This window comes from Barbus barbus, assembly GCF_936440315.1.
Source record: "Barbus barbus genome assembly, chromosome: 27".
Lineage (NCBI taxonomy): Eukaryota > Metazoa > Chordata > Actinopteri > Cypriniformes > Cyprinidae > Barbus > Barbus barbus.
The window spans coordinates 8,442,099-8,465,392 of record NC_136755.1 but is presented as its reverse complement, the minus strand read 5'-3'; the positions used below and the strand labels follow the sequence as shown (position 1 = coordinate 8,465,392).

General features: G+C 36.3%; 1 protein-coding gene across 1 annotated transcript; it reads left to right on the top strand.

Moving 5' to 3' along the window:
• Window positions 1-10: 10 nt before the first annotated feature.
• vars2 (valyl-tRNA synthetase 2, mitochondrial) lies at window positions 11-21,594 on the top strand. The gene is made up of 30 exons (XM_079380527.1): window positions 11-215; window positions 946-1,162; window positions 1,246-1,327; window positions 1,673-1,773; window positions 3,045-3,166; window positions 3,299-3,365; window positions 3,463-3,560; window positions 3,761-3,842; window positions 4,847-4,966; window positions 5,035-5,143; window positions 5,228-5,316; window positions 5,547-5,637; window positions 6,296-6,423; window positions 10,647-10,750; window positions 10,956-11,037; window positions 11,751-11,827; window positions 11,990-12,077; window positions 12,227-12,320; window positions 12,973-13,043; window positions 13,170-13,295; window positions 13,518-13,622; window positions 14,787-14,855; window positions 14,940-15,018; window positions 15,122-15,249; window positions 16,792-16,944; window positions 17,025-17,261; window positions 17,350-17,461; window positions 20,348-20,538; window positions 20,640-20,789; window positions 21,325-21,594. The coding sequence occupies exons 2-30, from the start codon at window positions 977-979 to the stop codon at window positions 21,400-21,402; spliced, it is 3,219 nt and encodes a 1,072-aa protein (XP_079236653.1). The 5' UTR covers window positions 11-215; window positions 946-976; the 3' UTR covers window positions 21,403-21,594.
• The last annotated feature ends 1,700 nt before the right edge of the window (window positions 21,595-23,294 follow it).

Genomic DNA, 23,294 nt, shown 5'->3' with positions numbered 1-23,294 from the left:
GCCGTCCGATAGGAAACAGCAGAAGCTACGAGAACTTGCATAACGTGAAGGAAGTGTAATCCAGTGTAATTTAACTTATAAAAATCCAGTGTGATTTAACTTGTAATAAAACATTTGTGTTTTTATTCAAAACATTTTAAGTCTAAAAAATATTAGTGTGAAAAACACTGCCGTATCCGCAATATGTCTGCGCCCTGTGACAGCACACAGTGAAGGTACAGTCCTTTTAGACCTTTTATGTGTCTTTTAATATGCAGCATTTTTTTCTGATTAAAAGATTAGATGTGTATACTGTAAAATATGCGTGTCATTAAGTTGCAGAACGTATTTATTCACAATATTTTCATAAACACGATCCTTCATTGACCACATTTGACCCTGTATTTGCACGATTGTTTCTGATTTTGTATTGTTTTGTTTTGTTTTGTTATACCATTGTTCTTAATGACTACCATATTCATGTTCTATTGCATTTACATGGTACTCCAAGCAGTGTCATTTTAGTATTATTTATGTTATAATGGTATTTTACAATAATTGGAATTTTGAATATTTTTTTTTGTATTAATAGTTTAAATAAAATTGTAGTTAAAGTTAAGTTTTAGTCATTTCATTATGTGTTTTTGTCATTTATGTATATTTATTTCTATCTAATATTTTAGTATTTTAAGTATTTCAACCTAAACGTATTTCAAGTAGTTGCCAGGGGAACATTTCAAAGTCTTTCACCTGATATTTATTTACAATTTTTAAGTATTTTTTTTTTTTTTTTTTGTAAGTGTAAGTTTCATAATAGTTTTAGTGAACAATAACAACACTTACTCCAAGATAAACAAAAAACACCTTGATACAATGAATGGTACAAATGTAATGCGCAAATTAAATAATAAAAAAATAATAATAATTTGTTTAACAGAAAAACTGTTGTTTGTCTTTTCACATTAGTTTCGGTCTGAAACGCTCCAGATTTCAGGACATGTGGATGGCTGTGCATGTGGCGTCACCCAGAATCTGGAGCAGAGATCTTCAGAAGGCCTGGAGCACATGGGGATGCAGACTCTGCTCTCAAAGCTCATCTAGCACACAGCCTTCACATCATCCCAGGACACAAGCGGAGAAAGCCAAACGCAGACAAGCACGGGAGAAGGCCATACTCAGTAGTGTAGGTTATGCAGACTGTACATATCTAAATGTTTCCTTTGGTTTAAACCCATAAACGTCTCATCATGTCTTTAACCCTTGCAGGATGTTTATGATCCTGGACTAATCTGGTCAGATAAAGAGAAAATAACATACACCGCTGCACTCGTACCTGGAGAGAAGAAAGGTGACAGAATATTTTTCCTCTGCCTGTTTTGTCTTGTGTTTCTGTCCATTGATGCACTGGATTTTTCATTGTGTCTGACTAATGCAGTTAACATACAGTGCCCTCCAAATGTATTGGAACAGTAAGGCCAATTCCTTTATTTTTGCTGTAGACTGAAAACATTTGGGTTTGACATCAAAAGATGAATATCATTTTCGCCTATTGATGTCAAACCCAAATGTTTACAGTCTACAGCAAAAATAAAGGAATTGGCCTTGCTGTTCCAATACTCTTGGAGGGCACTGTAGATGTATTTTGCTATCATCCCTAACAGCAATCTCTGTATTCCCATGTCTTCTCTTTTAGACACTACTCTGCCCTTCCCACAATCCTACAGCCCAGAATATGTGGAGTTTGGCTGGTATCAGTGGTGGGAGAAACAGGGATTCTTCAGTCCTGAGCTGCATGTATGGGAGCAGTTACAGCTTGATATAAGTCGTCTCTTAACCTATTTTTGTCTTTCTAATATGTTAATCACAAAAAGATGCTGCTTCCATTTCATCATGACTGAACTCAACAATATATGTAAAAAAACAAAACAAAAAACAAATAAATTAATATGTAAATACACCATTGTTCAAAAGTTTGGGGTCGGTAAGATTTTTTTTAATAAGAAATTAATACTTTTAAGCAAGGATGTATTAAATTGGTCTAAAGTGAAAGTAAAGACGTTTATGATGTTACTAAAGTTTTCTATTTCAAATAAATGCTGTTCTTTTGAACTTTCTATTCATCAAAGAATCCTGAAAAATTACATATATATATATATATATAAAATTACATAAAATTATACCACAGGAATAATTACATTATTAAAATAACCCCCTTTTAAAAGTTTGGGAACCTTTGGTTCTTAATGCTGTGTGTGGTTACCTGGATGATCTACGACTGTTTTTTTTTGTTTTTTTTGGGATGGTTGTTCCTGAGTCCCTTGAACAGTTAAACAGCGCATTGTTCTTCAGAAAAATGTCCTGCAGATTCTTCAGTTTTCCAACATCTTTTGCATATTTGAACCTTTTCCAGCAGTGACTGTATGATTTTGAGATCCATCTTTTCACACTGAGGGACTCAAACACAAGTATTAAAAAAAGGTTCAAACATTCACTGATGCTCCAGAAGGAAACACGATACATTAAGAGACAGGGGGTGAAAACTTTTGAACAGGATGAAGATGTCCAATTTTTTCTTATCTTGTTGAATTTTTTTCCCCATTTAGTACTGCCCTTCGGAAGCAACAGAAGATACTTGCATGTTTCCCAGAAGATAAATTAAGTACAATTTACCTTGATCTTCAAAATCAAAAAGCACGATGCATCAAGAGCCGGCCCCTCGGCTCTTAATGCATCGTGCTTCCTTCTGGAGCATCAGTGCACGTCTTTTATGCAAAATATCTTACTCGGGACAATACTAAATAAAAAGTATGCATTTGGTATGATCTCTCTTATATTGTTAAAATTATTCACAGATTCTGCAAGGGGTTCCCAAACTTTTGCATGCCACTGTATATTACAAAAGAAGACACTTGTTGTAAATCGCAGTAATATTTCTCATTATTGTTTTTATTATTATTATTAAATACACGCAGTCTTGTTGAGCATAAACTCTTACTGACCCCAGTAGTGAACAGTAATGGAAGTAGATTATTTGTTAAACCCTGGTTTTTTATCTTCTTCCTCAGAGTAAACAGCCCCATACGGTTGATAAATATTTCTCCTTATGTATTCCACCGCCGAATGTGACCGGCACTTTACATCTCGGACATGCGCTGACAGTGGCTATAGAAGATGCTTTGGCTCGCTGGTACCATTTTAATAAACTCTTTGATTATTACTCTATAGTATTACATGCCTTAGCAATACATGTATAAAATATCTCTATAAATGGACTCTTAGTCCAAGATGATAAGACCATTTCATCATATCATTTTTTCAGGCGACGGATGCAAGGCTACAAGGTGCTGTGGGTTCCCGGCTGCGACCATGCTGGGATTGCAACACAGGTATCCCAGCTCTTTATCTCTGTTAAATGGTAAAATAGGATGCTTAGGTGTCTGTTTCTGTTCAGAATGATCTGTGATGTGTCTCTGTGTGTGATAGTCGGTGGTTGAGAGGAAGCTGATGAGGGAGCAGGGGAAGTGCAGACGGGACTACAGTAGAGAGGAGTTCCTCAAACAGATCTGGAGATGGAAAAATGAGTAAGTCTCTGTCTGTCTGTCTTTGCTGTCCTTATTTTCAAAGCCTTGCAGTGGTTTAGGACCTATGTATGCTACTACTACTAGTGTATCTGTTATGTTATTATATGTCCATATGGTAACAGCAAGGACTGCTTTCTTTTTTAATTCAACTCAAATGTTTGCCTTTCTGTAGTTTTAATGATTTTTTTTTTCTTTTTCAGAAAGGGGGATAAGATTTATCATCAGCTGAGAAAACTTGGTGCATCTCTTGACTGGAACAGAGCATGTTTTACAATGGATCCGGTAATACAAAAAAAAAGGTTTTCTCATGGGCTGTTTGGAATAGCATTCTTCTATAATATTCATACTGTTCCTGCAGTATGCAGTGTGTATAAATGCACAGTATGCATTTTCTCTGTATGAATAGGATGTCTAATTAATGTATCCCACAATGCAATTCACCTCAACCTGACCATCTCTTCTGAAAAAAAGGGTTGTTACTATGTAAATAACACACTTTACATTCAGTTCATACTGAAGTTGATTTTTTGTAATGCTTTTGGAGACATAAATGCATGTTAATTGCATTTAAATGAAAATATATTCAAAATTCATATAAAATGCAGTTAGATAAAAATTAGAGTGTTTTTTGATCCACTTAATATGTAATTTTATAAGTTTTTGTTGTGCTTGAAATATGATTAAAGTGTAATGTAAACTAAAATTAACTGTCATTTGTATTGAAACATATGTATTTTTAAATACGTTTGTAATTATACAGTTGTAATGATGAAGTTTAATATATTTTAATATATTTGCACTAAATTTCACTGTAAATGTAATATTCAATAACACACTACAGTTAGTGCTTTGCATGTGCTTTAGTGTGTTATACCAATAACAATAAGCGTACTTCTTAAAGCATGACAAAAGGTTATTACAAGTTGTTACAATTTAAAATGTACTTCAAAGTAAAACATTTAATTTGACATTATTAAAATGCACTTAAGTGTGTTAAGAAACCTAGTCATGGAAGTGTGCTCTCTTTAATTACACTTAAGTGGGCTTTTATTTCAGTAATTTTATCATATCTGCAATTACAGTAAAAAAAAAAAAAAAACACACTTTTAGGATTTGAAGTACACATTCAATCAAATTAAGTACTTTTTTCATAAGGGTTTTCATTATGACAAATGAACTGCAGCTATTATAACCGAATATCCTTCTATTTTTTCAAAATCTATTTTAAACATGCAAAATGATTGTCTATATTTTTTGGTTTAGTTTTTTTCTTCTTTTACCTGTAGGGCTTCAGTAGTGCTGTGACAGAGGCCTTTGTCAGGCTGTGTGACTCCGGGCTCATCTATCGCTCTGAAGGTCTGGTCAACTGGAGCTGTGCGTTAGAGTCGGCCATTTCAGACATAGAGGTACATCACTGAGCCAGTCCATGTGTAACAACCTGGCCACAGACTAACTGATGATTTGACATGTTCAGGTGGACTCAAAGGAGCTGTCCGGCAGGACTCTTCTGTCTGTTCCCGGTTATCAGCAGAAAGTGGAGTTTGGGATCATGCTTACATTTGCTTATCCACTGGAGGGACAGGGTGAGTGGACCTTTCAGTTTGCTCTCTCTCTCTCTCTCGATGTTATTTTACCTTTTTTGTTCTAAGGTGTGATTTGTTTATTAGAAGGAGAGGTTGCAGTTTCAACCACGCGTCCAGAGACGATGCTGGGAGACGTGGCCATTGCTGTTCATCCTGATGACCCTCGATATAAAGTAATGTTACATTGGTGGATTATTTGTAGTCTGCTTCGTGCTTATGATATGACTTGACGTGACTGTACTTGTGTTCGAATAGGATATTACTGTACACTACTCATCTATATTTGATAAATCTAGTATGCAGAAGGCAGTATGACTACTATGCTAAAGTGACCTAGAAGACTGAATATTTTGAGAGCTGTAGTTCTAGCACTTACCCACCATATTCACTCTTTTCTCATCAGGATCTTCATGGCAAACACTGCAGGCATCCATTCACAGAGCGCTTATTGCCCATTGTCACTGACTCTATGGTGGATATGACATTTGGCACAGGTATTTCATTTATTTGTGCATGATGAATTTTATCTGTTGGAAATAACTGTATATTGTTTTGTAAAAAATGTTCAGTTACAATTAGTGTACTTTTAGACTGCAAGAGCAGTTGGGGGTTCGGTGACTTGCTCAAGGGCACCTCAGTCGTGGTATTGAGGGTGGAGAGAGCGCTGGACATTCACTCCCCCACCTACAATCCCTGCCGGCCCGAGACTCGAACCCGCAACCTTTGGATTACGAGTCCGACTCTCTAACCATTAGGCCACGACTTCCCCCAATTAATAAATAAATGTATAAAAAAAGTACATGTATATTAACATTGAGTTAATGTAATATTGATGTACAAATTGGACAAAGTTTGACCTGACTGTTCAAAAATCAGTTAAGAATGCAGCCTTATCGTGCATCACATTTATTAATGTTCAGCGGTGATATCCAGTCATTGCAAAAATAGATTTCAAGAGATTTGGCACTGATTTGAAGTTGGTCATGCAAATTTGCAGAAAGCTTTAAAGTGTCAAGTCAAGGTTTAAAGGGACTTCTGTGTGAGTTGTGATTCATACATCACTGCACTATTCACAATAGAACATATTTTGCATGTGAAATTTGTGAGTGCACCTTTAATCTCAGCTCCTGACTTTTAACTTTGCCTTCATAGGTGCTGTTAAAGTGACACCAGCTCATGACCACACTGACTTCCTGCTCTCTCAGAGACATTCACTCCCTCGCCTCACTGTGATTGGAGGAGATGGAACCATGACCTCAGACTGCGGCCAATGGCTAGAGGTACAGAGATTCTTTACAATTGACCTTTTTAAAGGTGTGACCTCAGTGGGATTATTACAATTATTACATAACCAGCAATACAGTATTGATCATGTGATCATTTGGGATGGCAGCAATTATTGTGCACTTTAGGATTTAGATTAATTTTATTATCACTTCACCTTTCAGAGTCAAGGTTTAATCTGTCCACCATAACCTGTAAAAACTCATTAGCAAAACCGATCTCTTATTTAAAGAAAATCAATAATCTATATTCTACTACAGGTAAAGACTTCTAGTATTAATTCAGTAATTTTTTAACATCAGTATTTTGTTTCTTAATGCCCAACTTGTTTAGTGATTGAAAATGATTGTAACCCCTAAGAACATTGGCTTGAGACTTTTTATAATTGTAGAAAATTTAGAGTACTTAATACTTAAAGCTGCCATAGAATGCATTGATACAATATTTTAAATTGTTCTCTGATATCTACATAAAAGGTATGTGGGTTAGGTAAGGGTAAAAATTCTCCAGAAACATGTCCATTTACAACCCTAATATTTCTCCCCAGAATTAAATGGTCTTTTATTGGCTTATTTGGAAGGGTCATGAATAATAATGTGGAGCTCTGCTCTGATTGGCTGAAAAAAAATCCACAATTTTACTTAAGAATATTTTAACCAAATGAAATCCAAATTTCTATGAAATCCTTTTTTAAAGCAAGAGTAAAGTGCAACAGAGAGTGCAAGAAGCAAGTGTCCATCTCGTCCAAATCACTGAAATCACAGTTCAGTATTATAGTGTAAGAATGATGACATATCCACGTGTTAGAGTCTACTAATAATACAATTATAATCAAAAAACACTTTTTAAAGGAGTGTTTACCAGAAATATTATTTACTAGAATTTATTTAGGTGAAAAATGTAAATGTGCAGCATTTCTGAAAAAAAAAAATGTTTTTTTTAATATAAAATCAATTAATTGTTGATGCTTTTGATTATTAAAATTTAAATGGAACCATTAAAATGGAATCCAGAAAATAATGGAAAACAGAATTTGGTACAGATAAAACTGTAAAACTCAATTAATTTTTTTGATGAATAAAATTTAATTTAACTATTAAAACAGAGTATAGAAAAATGAAAATGGAAAAAACTGAATTTGGAAATAAAACTGATTTCATAGAGCCCTTATTATAATACTTTTTTAAGGTAATAACAATAGCTTTTAAACTGACTTAAAATACATATATAATATCAATGATGCAATAATAAATAGTTCAAATAAAGTATCAAAAGCAAGAAAACATGGTATTATTGAACTAAACCAGGGCTGTCCAAACTTGTTCCTGGAGGGCTGGGCTGCGTTCAGCCCCGATAAAACGGTGCAAAATGTTTATTAAACGGAAACGGTGATGCGTTGAACATGCGTTGATATCTTCAATTGCTGCCTATACCGAGCTGCAACGCACACATATTAAACGACTTCACTTGGACCCATTGTGCGGGCTGTCTCTTTAATACCGCGTGGTTTATATACACGTTGCTGCTGATTAGGCTGACATTTTTGACACCCACCAAACAAGAGAAAACGTATCTCAAACCCTGTTGCACACCATTTCCAGGAAACATGTCGTTCAACCTGGAAACCGTAGCAAAACGTTGGGCACCGGTGTGAGCCTGAACGTGCCCCTGGTGTCCTGCAGAGTTTAGCTCCAACCCTAATTAAACACACCTGAAGCAGCTAATCAAGCTCTTACTAGGCATACTAGAAACTTCCAGGCAGGTGTGTTGAGGCAAGTTGGAGCTAAACTCTGCAGGACACCGGCCCTCCAGGACCGAGTTTGGACAGCCCTGAACTAAACTGTTAAAATACATAATGTATTATAAACAATAGAGCTAATGTACATTACGCAAAACAACAAAGGCCTGCAGGGGGCGCCGACGGCTGACGATTATTTTTACACATTACTGCGCTATCTAATCCTTGTTTAATATTGACAAAGCACCATTTAATTCAAATGTCCGCTTAATCTTTAATATTTCTTTAAGACAGAAATGCTGTAGAGACTGTAAAGCGCATATACTGTGTTAGAACTGCATCGCATATAATTATTCAAATAAATCGTAGCGTTTGTGAATTCACAATTATGCTTAATTATGATTTTTAAATTGTTTTCCAAGGCTGTATGATATATGAAACCTGTCTAATAATGTGTTTTATGGATTCTCGTTCCACTTCCGGTATAGTTAGTCGACGCGAGCAAAATTAAGTCGATGATTTTCAAAAATCGACTAGTCGACTAAAGTCGACGAATCGCGACAGTCCTAACTCCAATACTTTCTTGTTATATCTTTGGGTAATTATACTGTAAATAAAATGCAGGCATCAGGGAGCCACTAATATGCTGGGCACTGAAACTGTTTTGGAATGCAAGATCGCTTTTTACTTTAAGTTTCGCAATCGCCCGAACTATGTTTATTCTACCACACATTTTACAAGATTAGATGCTTGTCAGTGGTGCTCAGGATCTGTAAATCATTCACCATCATCCGCAGGCATCTCTCCTTACTCTGTTTATGTGGTAAGAGAAATCTTATGTACTGTAACAAGCTACCGCTAGCAACGAGCTAACCATGTCCCTTTAGTGGCTCGCTTATTTATTTTCCGTGCCTTTCTGAATACAGACACCAACCCATCCCTGCATTTCACATCCCCTGCACAGCCTGGAACATAACATTTATTTCCATGATCTACCATTTTCGCTGTTGTCCTCGCTCGTTTCTTCACAATACCTGCAGAACGTCTGATGGTTCAGCTGGGCGGGTTTATGCAAATGTTGGGGGCGTAACTATTAGTGATCCCAACTGTTACGTCTCAGTCGGTGTTATGTTCTGATTCGCTTATTTTTCAGTGGTCTTTTTTATTCACGAGATTTACATAAGGAGGAAACTAGGGTGTTTGAGGCTCACTGTATGTCATTTCCATGTACAGAACTGTTATTATTCAACTATGTCAAGGGAAAGACAGTTTTCCATTCTATGGCACCTTTAAGGCCAGTTTAATAAATATATAAGCATCCACACCAGTGGACGATAATGTTTTGTTTATTACAAGCGCACGCTGCAGTTTTGCCATCTGTCACTTTAAATGCTCAAGCTCTTTAAAGTTGGGTGGATTCTGATTGGCTGTCATTGTTTTAGTTTTTATAGTTCATCAGCTGGAAAAATTGTTCTGAAAGTGATTTCATCTATATTATTACTATGTGCCATTATGTTATAGCTATGGTGTGGATTTCCATATTCTCAGAACAGAATTACAATGATTATTAAAACTTTTGAATTATAGCTGTAGCTAGGCCTATAGTTATCGTCCTTGATCTGAACTGGCCTTTAGTTCTCAACATTGATATGTATTACTCACACAAGGAAACCCATTCAGTTTGAGTGTCAAGAGGCTCTGAGAGAAACATTTCTCAGTCTTCTAGCTTGCTGGAAAGACTTTTTTATAAAAAAGAAACTGCAGGCATCTAAATGTATATATTACAGGGTAAAGTGAAACTTTACAGAGCGTCAGAGGGCTCAGAGATGAACATACTGAAGGTCTGTCTCAGTGGAAAGACTTTTATTAAGGTCAAAGCATCTGTACTGTTGTCCTCTAAATATGCATTGGCAGTATGTTTTACCGAAGGTCAGCGAGCTGTAGGAATATATCTCAACATCATGAAACTACAGAGAGTATGAAAGGGCTCTGAGATCAATATATCCTCATTTAGCCTCCTCACATGGTGAGAAGTCTGGTCTAGAAAGTTAAAGCATACAGTATATAATATGGTATCCTGGCCTGAGTGTGCAACCCTAAAAACCTAGCACGTTACCCAAATTCAGCCCAAAGGCCTAAATATGCTTACAGATCATTATATTATATAATTACATGCTGATATATATATATATATATATATATATATGTATATGTATAGTATTAAGGGTCCATAGTATAATATTTGAGTTCCAGGAACAGTGTGAATGGTAGGAGATCCTTCTTCGATTCAAGTCATTGTAAATAAAATGACAATCAAATCATTAATTGCAATCAGATGCATTAGAATTAATTTTCGAGCAACAACTGAATGATGATGATAGCTCTAGTCTTAAGGTATCTATATAAGGCATTTATATAGATCCTCTATATTTAAAGGAATGTTTCTATGGATATTCAGCATGTAATATTTCTGTCTCTTAGGGTGTTAAGCGATTTGATGCCAGGGAACGTGTAATTACTGCGCTGATGGAGAGGAAGCTGTTACGAGGAAAGAAGGATCATCCCATGTCTTTACCAATCTGCAGGTAAAGCGACGTATATCAGACCACAAGCAGTAAACCTTTCCTCATCCTCTCATTTCAAGAAGACTACAGGCTGCTATATTTCACTACATTTTTGAGTACTCAGGCAGGCCGTTCCTCTCAAACATTTTTGTGATGTTCTTTCAACTAAAAAATACCAGTAGTCTTTGACCTTTTGACCCATCTTGATTTTATTCCTCCCACATAGTCGTTCTGGAGATGTCATTGAACCGTTGCTGAAGAAACAGTGGTTCGTGCGCTGTCAGGAAATGGGTAGAAAAGCAGTTCAAGTGAGTGAGTGTGTTTTAAATGTGTGGTTGCATCAGATATAAATTATGCTGATGTACTAAACCACACAGTATGTGGGACGGATGCAACTTTTCAACTCTGTCTTTCTAATAATTATAATAAGGCTCATAAATAAATCTTATTTATATACTACTTATAGTTATATCACTCAGTAATGTTTCTTGAGCTGCAGATCAGCATATTAGAATGATTTCTAAAGCATCATGAGACAGAAGACTGGAGTAACGATGCTGAAAATTCAGCTTTGAAACACAGAAATAAATGACATTCAAATTTTATCAAAAATGAAAAACTGTTTTAAATTGTAAAAAAAAAACAAATCACACTTTTACTGTTTTTACTGCATGTTTAATCAAATAAATGCAGCCTTGGTGAGCTTAAGAGACTTCTTTCAAAAACATTCATAAAAATCTTACCGACCCCAAACTTTTGAACGGTATTGCATATCAAACATACATGCACATTTACAGTAAATAGTTAAATTAATGTCAGTTTCGTTGACATGCATGGGTGATATTAACTGTATCTGTCAATACTCCCTCGAGCAACAGCAAATGTGTGGCTAATCAAGCACTTTACTAGTAAACATATTCCTCTTACTCATCAATCATAGTGGAGAAACTGTTCATTAACTCTTGAAATTGAATTATTCTGTTTAATGAGTTTGGTAGCTCACATATTGACATCTTTTTAGGCAGTGGAAGAAGGAGATCTACAGATAATTCCTCACTTTTACACAAAAATGTGGAAGAGCTGGCTGTCCAACATCAGGTTAGCCTTATTATTATTATTAAATTTTATTTATGCAAGGCTATATTTAAGGTCATGTACATGTCTTTCTGTTTGTTTGACCAAATTCCACACTTCTGTTAATATTCTTTCCATTACATTTTTTGAATAAGATTTTATGTCATGTCTATCTCCACCTTGCAGCGATTGGTGTATTTCCAGACAGCTTTGGTGGGGTCATCAGATACCAGCCTATCGAGTGAAAGTGGAAAACTCAAAGGACACAGAAGAGGTGTGGCACTATCATGAAATTTATATTTGTAGCCCAAAGATTACCCTTAATGTACCTGCTACAGCATAATGTGTTTATGAATTGAGCCTAATCATACTGAGTGAGGTTTTGACTGAAGCGTTGACTGTTCTCGGCTGTGTCTGGAGCAGGAGCAGTGGGTTTGGGGCAGAAGTGCTGCAGAGGCCCGACAACGTGCCGCTGTGAAGTATGGAGTGAATCCTGATGCCATCACACTCACACAGGGTGAGAGTTCACATCAATCACACTTCTGTTTATCAATGTGGAAAACAGTTATGTTGCTTAATACCTTTGTCACTGTGAAACTGTGATACTGTACAGTCTTGAAACATTATAAAAGCCTTTACTGTCAAATGCATCCTTGCTGAATAAAAAAACATTTACTGACTGCAAAACCTTTAAACAGTAGTGTATAATTTAATATATTTCTTTCCATAAAACGAAGGTGAATGTTGACCAATGACCGTCACCAAAATGACCATAAATGTACCATAAACGTTGTCCATATGAATCATGCTTTATACAGACCTTTGACAGCTTTGTGTGTAAAAATATTTTTGTGCAGCTAATAATGACTCTGAACGAATATGCACTTATTCAAAATCAGTTCACATGAGTGAGATTTGAGAGTGTCCAAATATACAACCTACTACATACCAAAGTCTTAAAAAGTTAAGAATTCTCTGTTTAATAATGAAGAAGATGTGAAATATAATAATTTGGGCTGCTTTTATGATATCATTTTGTCTTAACAGCCCCTGGTAACTATTTATTATTAATAATAGTCAGAAGAAAACTGATTTTAGCAAGTAACAGTAGGCTGTTGACGGAGTTACTGTAGCACTGAATTCAGAATTTTTTAAATGTTTTGTTTCAGACCCAGATGTGCTTGATACTTGGTTCTCTTCTGGTCTCTTCCCGTTCGCAATGCTCGGCTGGCCTCAGCAGGTTCTTCATTTTTAAAGTCCATTTTTCTATCAACATCATGAACTCATGAAAGAAACCAGACAAAAAAAAAATAAAAGTCTAGTGTATGTTGAACGAACATGCTTTGATCTCACTCTCTATCCTCAGACAGAAGACTTGAAACAGTTCTACCCCAATTCCATTCTGGAAACAGGAAGTGACCTCATCTTCTTTTGGGTGGCCAGGATGGTGATGCTGGGCAGAGAGTTGACAGGCCAGCTGCCCTTTAAACAGGTTGGGTCGATGGCTTATTGCTGAGCTCATAACTCTAAATGCCATATCGTGAGGTTGGCAGGAACTGAAAATTTATATTGCGGTGTGCGTCATATACCAAAAGTATCCAAAATGTCACTGAGAAATGTTACCGTCTGTCTTGCCATCAAAATGTCTCTGTTTTCTGCAGCTCTGACTCTTTTATTGCTCTTTCTCTCTCTGCTCCGTCACTGTGTTAAACAGGTGCTCTTTCACTCTCTGGTGAGAGATAAATATGGGCGGAAGATGAGTAAATCTTTAGGAAACGTCATTGACCCTCTTGATGTCATCTCAGGGGTTTCTTTGGAGGTACAGACGCATATGCACTCTCAGACTTAAGACCTGTTCCAGCCTAGTACAAAACATGAAGATACCATCAAATTGACTTGGTTTTGACATATTTAGGGCTTGAGCACTAGTGGAACGAGGACCCTCTTGGAATTGCTCTGTTTATTTTATTATTGAAACTAGATATGGGGGTGGGGCCAATCATATTATATTAATCATATCAATTATATTTAATATAAAGTTGTGGTTCTTAATTTCATCTGTAGCAAACAAATTATTTTAGTCTTTAGTAGTTTTTTTTTAATATCAGCTCTTTATTGTTTATAGCCCCTGAAAATAATTATTGACTTGACATATTCACCAGAATTTAATATTAGTACATTGCTAATTAATACACATGGACTCAAAGCCTCAAAACTCCCATTTAACAGAGAATTTTTTTTTTACAACAAATTTTCATTAGTAAATGGTTACAGATTTTATGGACCAGTTTTGTTGTTATTAACTAAAACTATTAAAAATCATTTTTGTTAATTAAAATAAAGCTGAAATGAAAATAAAATATAAATATTTAATGAAAACATAAAAATTATTAGAATTGTTGCCTTGGCAACTAATTAAAATAAAGTACGTTTAAAATGAAGAGCTAAAATTACAAAAAAATAAAATAAAATGCTAAATAGAAATATGAAAAAAATTAAAATAACATAATAAAATTACAAAAACTGTCAAATTAAAATAGAAACTGATAGTGTAAAAATAATTCAATAATTGTAATAATTCAAAATATTAATAAATACTACACAAGTTGATATAAAATAGCATTGGATTATATTTGGGGAATTTTGTTTATATACATTTGTGTAGTTTGACGCCATTAGACTTGGCATTAGAGGTTTGAAAACTTTGTCCTTTCTATGCTTGTTTTTTTATTTTTTTTACTCCATTCCCTTTTTAGTTCCTACGAATGCTAAATCCTCAGTTTATTAATAAAATAAATAATTCAGATATATTAATGAATATAACAAGACTTTGTACAGCTGGCGATGAACTGATTCAGTCAGTCTGAAAGCACAGCCGATCCGCGGTGAAATCTGAATATATGAAACGGCTAATCTTCTAATCAGCACTTTGTCACGATGACTTCATCTTCTCGTCAGTCACATTCTGGTTTAATCTCTGTAGAGACTTCAAGAGAAAGTCAGAGAAGGAAACTTGGATCCGAGGGAAAGCGTTGTTGCAATTGAAGCACAGGTCAGTACGAGGTTCGCTTCATTCCAGTGATCCAGTCGTTCCCAAATGAGCATGTTCACCTCATTTCCTGTGTCTTTCCTGCAGAAGAAAGATTTCCCTAAAGGGATTCCTGAGTGTGGGACAGACGCTTTGAGGTTTGCGCTCTGCTCTTATAAAGCCCAGGGTAAGTCACTCTCATTACAGAGTGCTGTAATCAAACCTTACCATCAGCTTTACCCAGAGCTCCTCACTCCCTCTGCTAACGTTTTGTTCGAACCCTTTCTCAGGAGAGGACATCAGCCTGTCTGTGTCTCATGTGCTGAGCTGTCGACATTTCTGTAATAAGATGTGGCAGACAGTGCGCTTCACCCTCACCACGCTGCATGATGCAAGTTTACAGACATCATTAGCAGAGGTACGGCAGCCGATATCTCTTCATTAAATCAATAAAACAGCCCAGATGAATGCTGCTCGCTGGGTGATACAGTGTGAGAGCTGATCTGCATGATGCCGACATGATTTAACAATCTTCCCCCTTTCCCTCTGCAGCTGGGTTGAAATGAGGTACACACTTTATCTTGTGCTGTATTTTGTCCTGCATTGGCACTATGCTGTTTCACGTTGGCTTTTGTTTGGTGTAATGAGACTAAATCATAAAAGAAGGGGAAGAGTGCCAGTGCAAATGACTTGTAGGACCAAATGGCAGAAAATCAATTTAAAGGGTGAAGTCTCAGTTCTTCACTGAGACTATTCCCATCAGTTGATAACTGTGTTTGCTGCCTTAGTTTCACAGTGTACTTGTGTCAGATACTAGATATACTGGCAGCCTGCTTCAAATATTTTTAAGTAAGGAAAGTAATGGAAAGGAAAGGAAAAGTAAAATATATAATATTTAGCATGGACACATTAAATGGATGAAAAGTCACAGTAAATACATTTATGATTTATATTTAGTTTTCAAATATATCTATTCATCAAAGAATCCTAAAAAAAACTGTATCACCGTTTTCACAAAAACAGCACAACATTAATAATAATTAATACAATTTTTTTTTTTTTTTTTTTTGAGAAGTAAATCAGCACATTAGAGTGATTTCTGAAGGATCATGTGACACTGAAGACTGGAGTAATGGTGCTGAAAATTCAGCTTTGCATCACAGAAATAAATTGTATATTCAAATATATTCAAATGGAAAATCATTATTTTAAACTGTAATATTATTTCACAATATTACAGTTTTTACTGTATTTTTGATCAAATAAATGCAGCTTGGTGAGCTTTAGAGACTTTAAAAAAAACTTCAGTCAGATGTGATCAAATGTTTAGACAAACTGTATAATGATTATTAGTCACATTGCTTTCTAAATAAAATAAATATTAGTTTGTTATGTGTTGTTCAATGCTTCTAAGAACCTGGGTTGCCATATTTGTGTAAGAAAACTAGCCCAGTTGCCAGTCAAAACTAGCCCAAATATCAAAATATGCCTCTCACTCATACCAAAACAAAATAGTTTACAGTCTCTGTTATGTGTTATTATACACACTTTCAACTTGAAAAATCACTGTATAGTAGTAACCACCATAAGTCTCGTTTCACAAAGAAACTAAAAAAAGCTCAAAGGCTTCCTACCAGTACCGCTTCTTCACAAAGAATATCATTCATTGGAAGAATATAAAATGGGTAAAACATTTCAATGCAAGAATTACAGTCAGATATAATGTATGCACTATATCATACCTTAAACCTGTATGGAAAATGTCAGCCTACGAGAACAGTTTAAAAATTCCCAGTTTAGTGGTTAAAACTGGACTTGGCAACCCTGCTCAGAACAGATGTTTGAGGGGAGCCATTTACGTTATTATAAGTCTGTGTACCATCAAAATGATTTTGAAATTTCTAGGTACAAAAAAACTTGCATACAGTTGCTTTAATGTATTTCTTCCTTTGTCTCTCAGACCTATCCTCTATCCAGCATGGACAGGTGGATCTGTTCACGTCTGTACAGCACGGTTCAGCAGTGTGAGAAGGGTTTCGAGAGCTACGAGCTCCACACGGTCACGTCTGCACTGCACTCTTACTGGCTCCACAGTCTGTGTGACGTCTACCTGGTGAGTATGATTTGTCATGATACTGATGGATCTTCCGGTCACTGACAGATGAACTGTCATCTTCTGTTCCTCTTCTTCAGGAAAGCATCAAGCCGGTGTTGAAAGGTGAAGGCTCTGGCAGCGAGGAACAGAGAGCCGGAGAAAGGCAGGTGGCCGTGTCTGTGTTGTATCACAGCGTGTCCATCTCTCTCGCGCTCCTCTCGCCCTTTATGCCGTTCCTCACGGAGGAGCTGTGGCAGAGACTCCTGCCCTACGCTGACTCTGACGGGACGTCCCGCAGCCTGTGTGTGCAGCCCTACCCAAAGACCTCACAGCTGGTCAGAAACAAAAGCAAACACTAGCAGATAACATGCAGTTCTATGTACGTCACAAAACAACTCTTTTTAATCTCCTCCTTCACCTCAGGCGCACTGGTGTTTTCCTAAGGAGGAGGCCGACTTCTCTTTGGTACAGGAAGTGGTCAGAGTGGCGAGGTTACTGAGGGCCCAGTGCCAGCTGACGAAGGAAAGACCTGACGGTGAGAGAACCTCAAGATTTTGTTAACTTAGTGCTAATGTTTTGAATATTAGTTGTGTTTGCTAATGCACGTATCACTACTACAATAGCTCATACTTGCAGTGTTTAGTGTTGCAGTGTTTAAATATGATTTATATACAGTACTATTATAGTATTTATTAATACTTTCAATCGGCTTTCAAATTTTCGGTCAGGAATTTTAACTAAAACAAACATTTTTGTTACTTAAAATAAATGTAAAAAATTTTTTTTAAAAAATTTCAGCTTTCTCAGGGAAATATTTCTTGTTTTCATTTAGTTTAACATGTACTAAACTATCAAAACATTAAATAAAAAAACTCATTTAACTAAATTCTATAATTATAATTACTAAAATTAATTAATTAAACTAATAAACTAACTAATAAAAATTAATTTAATAAACGATTAAATATATATACAGTGCCCTCCAAAAGTATTGGAACAGTACGGCCAATTCCTTTATTTTTGCTGTAGACTGAAAACATTTGGGTTTGACATCAAAAGATGAATATGAGATGAGAGATTAACATTTCAGATTTTATTTACAGGTATTTTCATCTGGATCTGATACACAACTTAGAAGATAGCACCTTTTGTTTGAACCCACCCATTTTTCATGTTACCAAGTTTCATGTGACCTTAATTTATATCGATCACTCCTCTCTGACTTCTCTGCTAATGTTTCCACTGCTAAAAGGACATACTATCATGACAAAATTAACAATTCGCCTAACTCTCGCATGCTCTTTAAAACAGTTTCCTCCCTTCCTTGTCCTCCTCCTCCCTTGTCATCATCTCTAACAGCTGACGACTTTGCCACATTCTTCATTAATAAAATTACAAACCTCACTGCACAATTTTCCACACCACAATCTATCAAACAGCCAGCAAACATACACTCGTTCACATCCTTCTCTCCACTCTCTGAGGCAGAAGTCTCTAAACTCATCCTTTCCAGTCATCCTACTACCTGTCCGCTTGATCCTATTCCATCTCATCTCCTTCAAGCCATTTCTCCTGCAGTTGTACCTGCACTCACTCACATCGTTAACACATCCCTTCACACTGGAATTCTTCCCTCAGCATTTAAACAGGCTCGTATAACTCCACTTCTTAAAAAACCCACTCTTAACCCAACTATTTTAGGGAACTATAGACCGGTTTCCCTTCTTCCTTTCATTGCAAAAACACTTGAACGAGTTGTGTTCAACCAAGTCTCTGTCTTTCTCACACAGAACAACCTCCTGGACAGTAACCAATCTGGCTTCAGAAGTGGATATTCGACCGAAACTGCCTTACTTTCTGTTGTTGAAGCCCTAAGACTTGCAAGAGCGGCTTCCAAATCTCCATTACTTATCTTGCTGGATCTGTCTGCTGTTTTTAATACAGTCAACCATCAGATCCTCTTGTCAACCCTATTGAGAAAGGGCATCTCAGGAACCGCACTCCAGTGGTTTGAGTCTTACCTCTCTGATAGGTCCTTCAAAGTATCTTGGAGAGGTGAGGTATCCAAGTCGCAACATCTAGCTACTGGGGTACCTCAGGGCTCAGTTCTTGGACCACTTCTCTTTTCTGTCTACATGGCATCACTAGGTTCTAACATTCAGAAACATGGCTTTTCATATCACTGCTATGCTGATGACACTCAACTCTACCTCTCATTCCATCCTGATGATCCGACGATAGCTGCTCGCATCTCAGCGTGTCTAACAGACATTTCTTGCTGGATGATGGACCATGACCTTCAACTCAACCTAGCTAAGACAAAACTGCTTGTAGTTTCAGCTAACCCATCGCTTCATCACAATCTCACCTTCCAGTTAGGCTCATCTACCATAACTCCTTCAAAAACAGCCAGAAACTTTGGAGTTGTGATTGATGATAAGCTGAATTTCTCAGACCACATTGCTAAAACTGCCCGGTCCTGCAGATTTTCATTATACAATATTAAGAAGATCAGGCCCTTTCTCTCGGAACATGCAACGCATCTCCTTGTTCAGGCTCTTGTTCTGTCCAGACTTGACTATTGCAATGCTCTCTTAGCAGGTCTTCCAGCCAATTCTATACCTCTACAATTAATCCAAAATGCCGCTGCAAGATTAATCTTTAATTAGCCAAAAAGAACGCATGTCACGCCTCTGTTCATCAATTTGCACTGGCTACCAATAGCTGCTCGCATTAAATTCAAGGCATTAATGTTTGCATACAGAATTTATTTTTATTTCCGTGTTAGTTTTAACCATTTTATTACTTCAACTTAAAACTTAAAACTTTAAATTTTTTTTATTTTTTACTTTTCGGGTTTAGGTTTTAATTTAATACTTATATTTTAGATTATTTCAGCTTTTATTCCAATTAATGAAAACCACTTTTTACGGTTTAAACACTGATACTAGGAGTTTGAATGATTGTTTCGCAACATTTGTACAACAGATATGAATGATACTTTGAATTGTGCAGTTTTTGAGGGGTTTGCAATTACTTTCCAAGCAATCAGGCTGTATTTTGCCTACCAGTGAAATGTAAAAAAAGTAAAAGGAAAAAACTTCACTGTACAAATTAATTTTTCAAAGTTGTAAACAAAACAAACAAAAAAAAAGGATTATTGGAATATGTTTTTATTATTATTATTTATTTGCTATTTCCTTTGTAATTAAATGGGAAATTTACTAACAATGTCTGAGTAAAAATTCTATAACAAATGTTTAGCGACTTCGGCATGTAAGAAACCACCAAGAACACCTTAGCAACCACACAGAAGACCCTGGAAACCAATATTTCCTTTTGGTGCAGTTATTATAGTAGCAAATGTATATAGTAGATTAAATCTTTCATCATGTGACGTGTAATAGTTGTGTTGTTGTAGTGTGGGCAGTGTGTGCACCGGATCAGGCCGAGACTCTTCTGCGCTTCAGATCAGCTGTCTGTACGCTGGGCCGGATCTCATCGCTTCATCTACACTGTCCAGAGGCAGGTTTCACCGACTCTCCTCCTCCACCTAAGGCCAGTGCAGTAGGGGTGGTGGATCACTCCGTCAGCTTACATCTCAGCGTTCAGGTAATGCAGAGTAAGATTCTCCTTTCTACAGTAACGATGGGTCTATATATATATATATATAGACTGCTGATGGCTCTTTCTCCCTCTCCGTCAACCTTCAGAATGGTATTAATGCTGACAAACAGAGAGCTGTCCTCTCTCAGCGCAGAGAAAAGCTGGCCTCCAAACTCAAACAAGCCCTTGCTCGCACCCAGACGCCCAACTATGCAGAAAAAGTACCTAATAGAGTCAGACAAGAGACAGAGAATAAGGTGAGAGTGGGCAGCTGTACTTCACTAAAGCTGTAAATATCACATTTCACCCAAAATTAAATAATATTCGATTGGAAAATATATTTTGAGTGAAGAAAATGAAGCCTATTTTAAGACCATTAATGTTCTTTTTGTTTTTTGCATTTTTACTCTATTTCCTCCCCCACACTTTGTGAGATTCACCCTCCTATCCATGAGAAAGAAATTTGAAAACCAGATTTACATACTAGCAAGTAAATCCCATATTTCAATGTAACTCAAAATGCATTAAGCGTGCTTGCATGCCTCATTGCACAATGTTTTCATACACTTTTGTAATTCCATTTTCAATAGAAAACCTCATTTTTTATTTTGTGTTATTAAAGTTCAACTGCAGATTATCCACATGTACTTATGTGGATTGAAATGTTTATGAATGCACTGCATATTCTTCATCCTGTATATCCAACCAGAAAGCTTCATTCTTGTCAATAGAGTGATGTATTTCAGAAGCTGAAGGAGCTTGAGTACATTTATTGTGTTCTGAAATAACCAGATTGCAGCTATGGAGCAGGAGCTGAAGAACATCGGGGACCAACTTTTGGCTTTGGAAGACACAAGGAAAGAAGTCTAATGGACACACTGATCCAAATATTAAATTCATCCAATAACCAGTGGAAAATAATACTTTGTTTTCTTTGTGTAAATCTGATAAGGACGCCTTGAAACCGATAATGAGGCTGCTTTATTTAAGAAGAAAAAAAAGCTGGTGTATATTTATGAAGTTGGTTTGAATGTAATATAGATGTACAATAAATTATTTACCAAAGAATAACACATTTGGTGAATTTCTTTCTTTTCATTTAGTGTTCCTTGTTTGCAGCATATACAATTCTGGGAAATAAATAAACACTTTCAAAAGAGTCTGTTTAGAATTAATTAATAAAAATGACAACTGTTTTGTAAAGAAACACTTAAGATCTCATCTATATGCTTTATTAATTAACCAGTTGTACTAAGCTGTGCCAAAAGACATGAAGGGAAAACCAGACATAATGGCACATTGCAGGTGTTTTCTTTTAGGACTAATAAAAAGAAAAACAATTATGTTTGGCATAAAGAAAATGCAGCCTGTTATTTTATGTAATTTACCCCCGGTTTCACAGAAAAGGCTTAAGCCTAGTCCTAGAGTAAAATGTAAATCTAAGCTGTTTCAACTGAAAGAAACTTGCACTGACTGATCTTAAAACATGTCAGTGCCTTTGTTTTATCTTAAGATGAACACTAGTAATGCTTTTTTTTCTAAGACATGTTTATAAAAATGACTTAAATATCCTAATTGAACTATGGCTTAGTCCTGGCTTAGGCTAAACCCTGTCTATGAAACCTGGCCATATTATGTTAATACCTATTACCCCTGTATTATTAATTATACAGAGGTCAGACAAAATCATATGAACATCAATTAGAGGTTCATATCATTTGTAGGCTGCAAAACAAATGTTACGATTATCTTTCATTTATCCTTTCGTTGTATTCTCTGTTGTTTATCAGTGTGGCGTAAGTTGTGTTCAGCAGTGTTTAGTGAAGCCATGGGTGAAATGTGTTATCAGACTTTCAAAAATGACAAATCATGGGAGGCTGTTAAGCAGGAGCACCTGTAACCTTAACAGCCCAATTGTTAGGTGTTTTAAGAACAACAGTCTTTACGATTATGACTGCAGACACAAAGCGTGGCAAGACTTTTTCAGTGAAGAAGAATAGTGGGCAAAAACTGAAAGTGGATGATAGGGACTGTTGATCACTAAGTGTACTGAGTCCAAACAACACCGAACTACTGCGGCAAAGTGACAGCAAACCTCAGTATTCACCTTGAATAGGCCTACCCTGTTTCCTACTGCAGAGAACTTCACAAAGCCAGCATCCATGAAAGAGCTGCAAGTGCTAAAACGTTAATCACAGACACCAATGCTAAAAACTTTTGTGTCATAAAACCTGGACAGCTGGAGCACCAAGATGAACTTCAACACCTGCTTGGGCCGGATAAATCACCTGACTTGAATATTACCAAACCACCGTGGCGTGGACACTTTTGGAGAGAAGAGTGAGAAGCAGATTCCCTACTTTAACATCTCTGAAGCAACTGGCAGATGCTCTGACAGACGACATTTAACTGGAAACCATTAAAGGAAAATGGTGGTAAAACACCTCAGTAAAGAAATACCACCTTTCCCAGGTGTTCACATTAATTCGATACTGATTTGTGCGGTTTGGTTACATAATTGTTTATTACAGTTCTAATGTTGCTACTTTTTATAACAATTACACTATCTCAAGGTATGCATTTATGAAATGCATATTGACATCAAAGACATGCACCTGTCAAAACAGCACACTTCCATGTGTAAACTGTAGATGTCCTCATTGTTGATTGTGTCATGTTAAGTCTCAGCAGGGAGCTCTTCTTCATTTATATCTTCCCTATCAGCTGCATTCTAATGTCTGTGTTGTCCTCAATGTCATGAT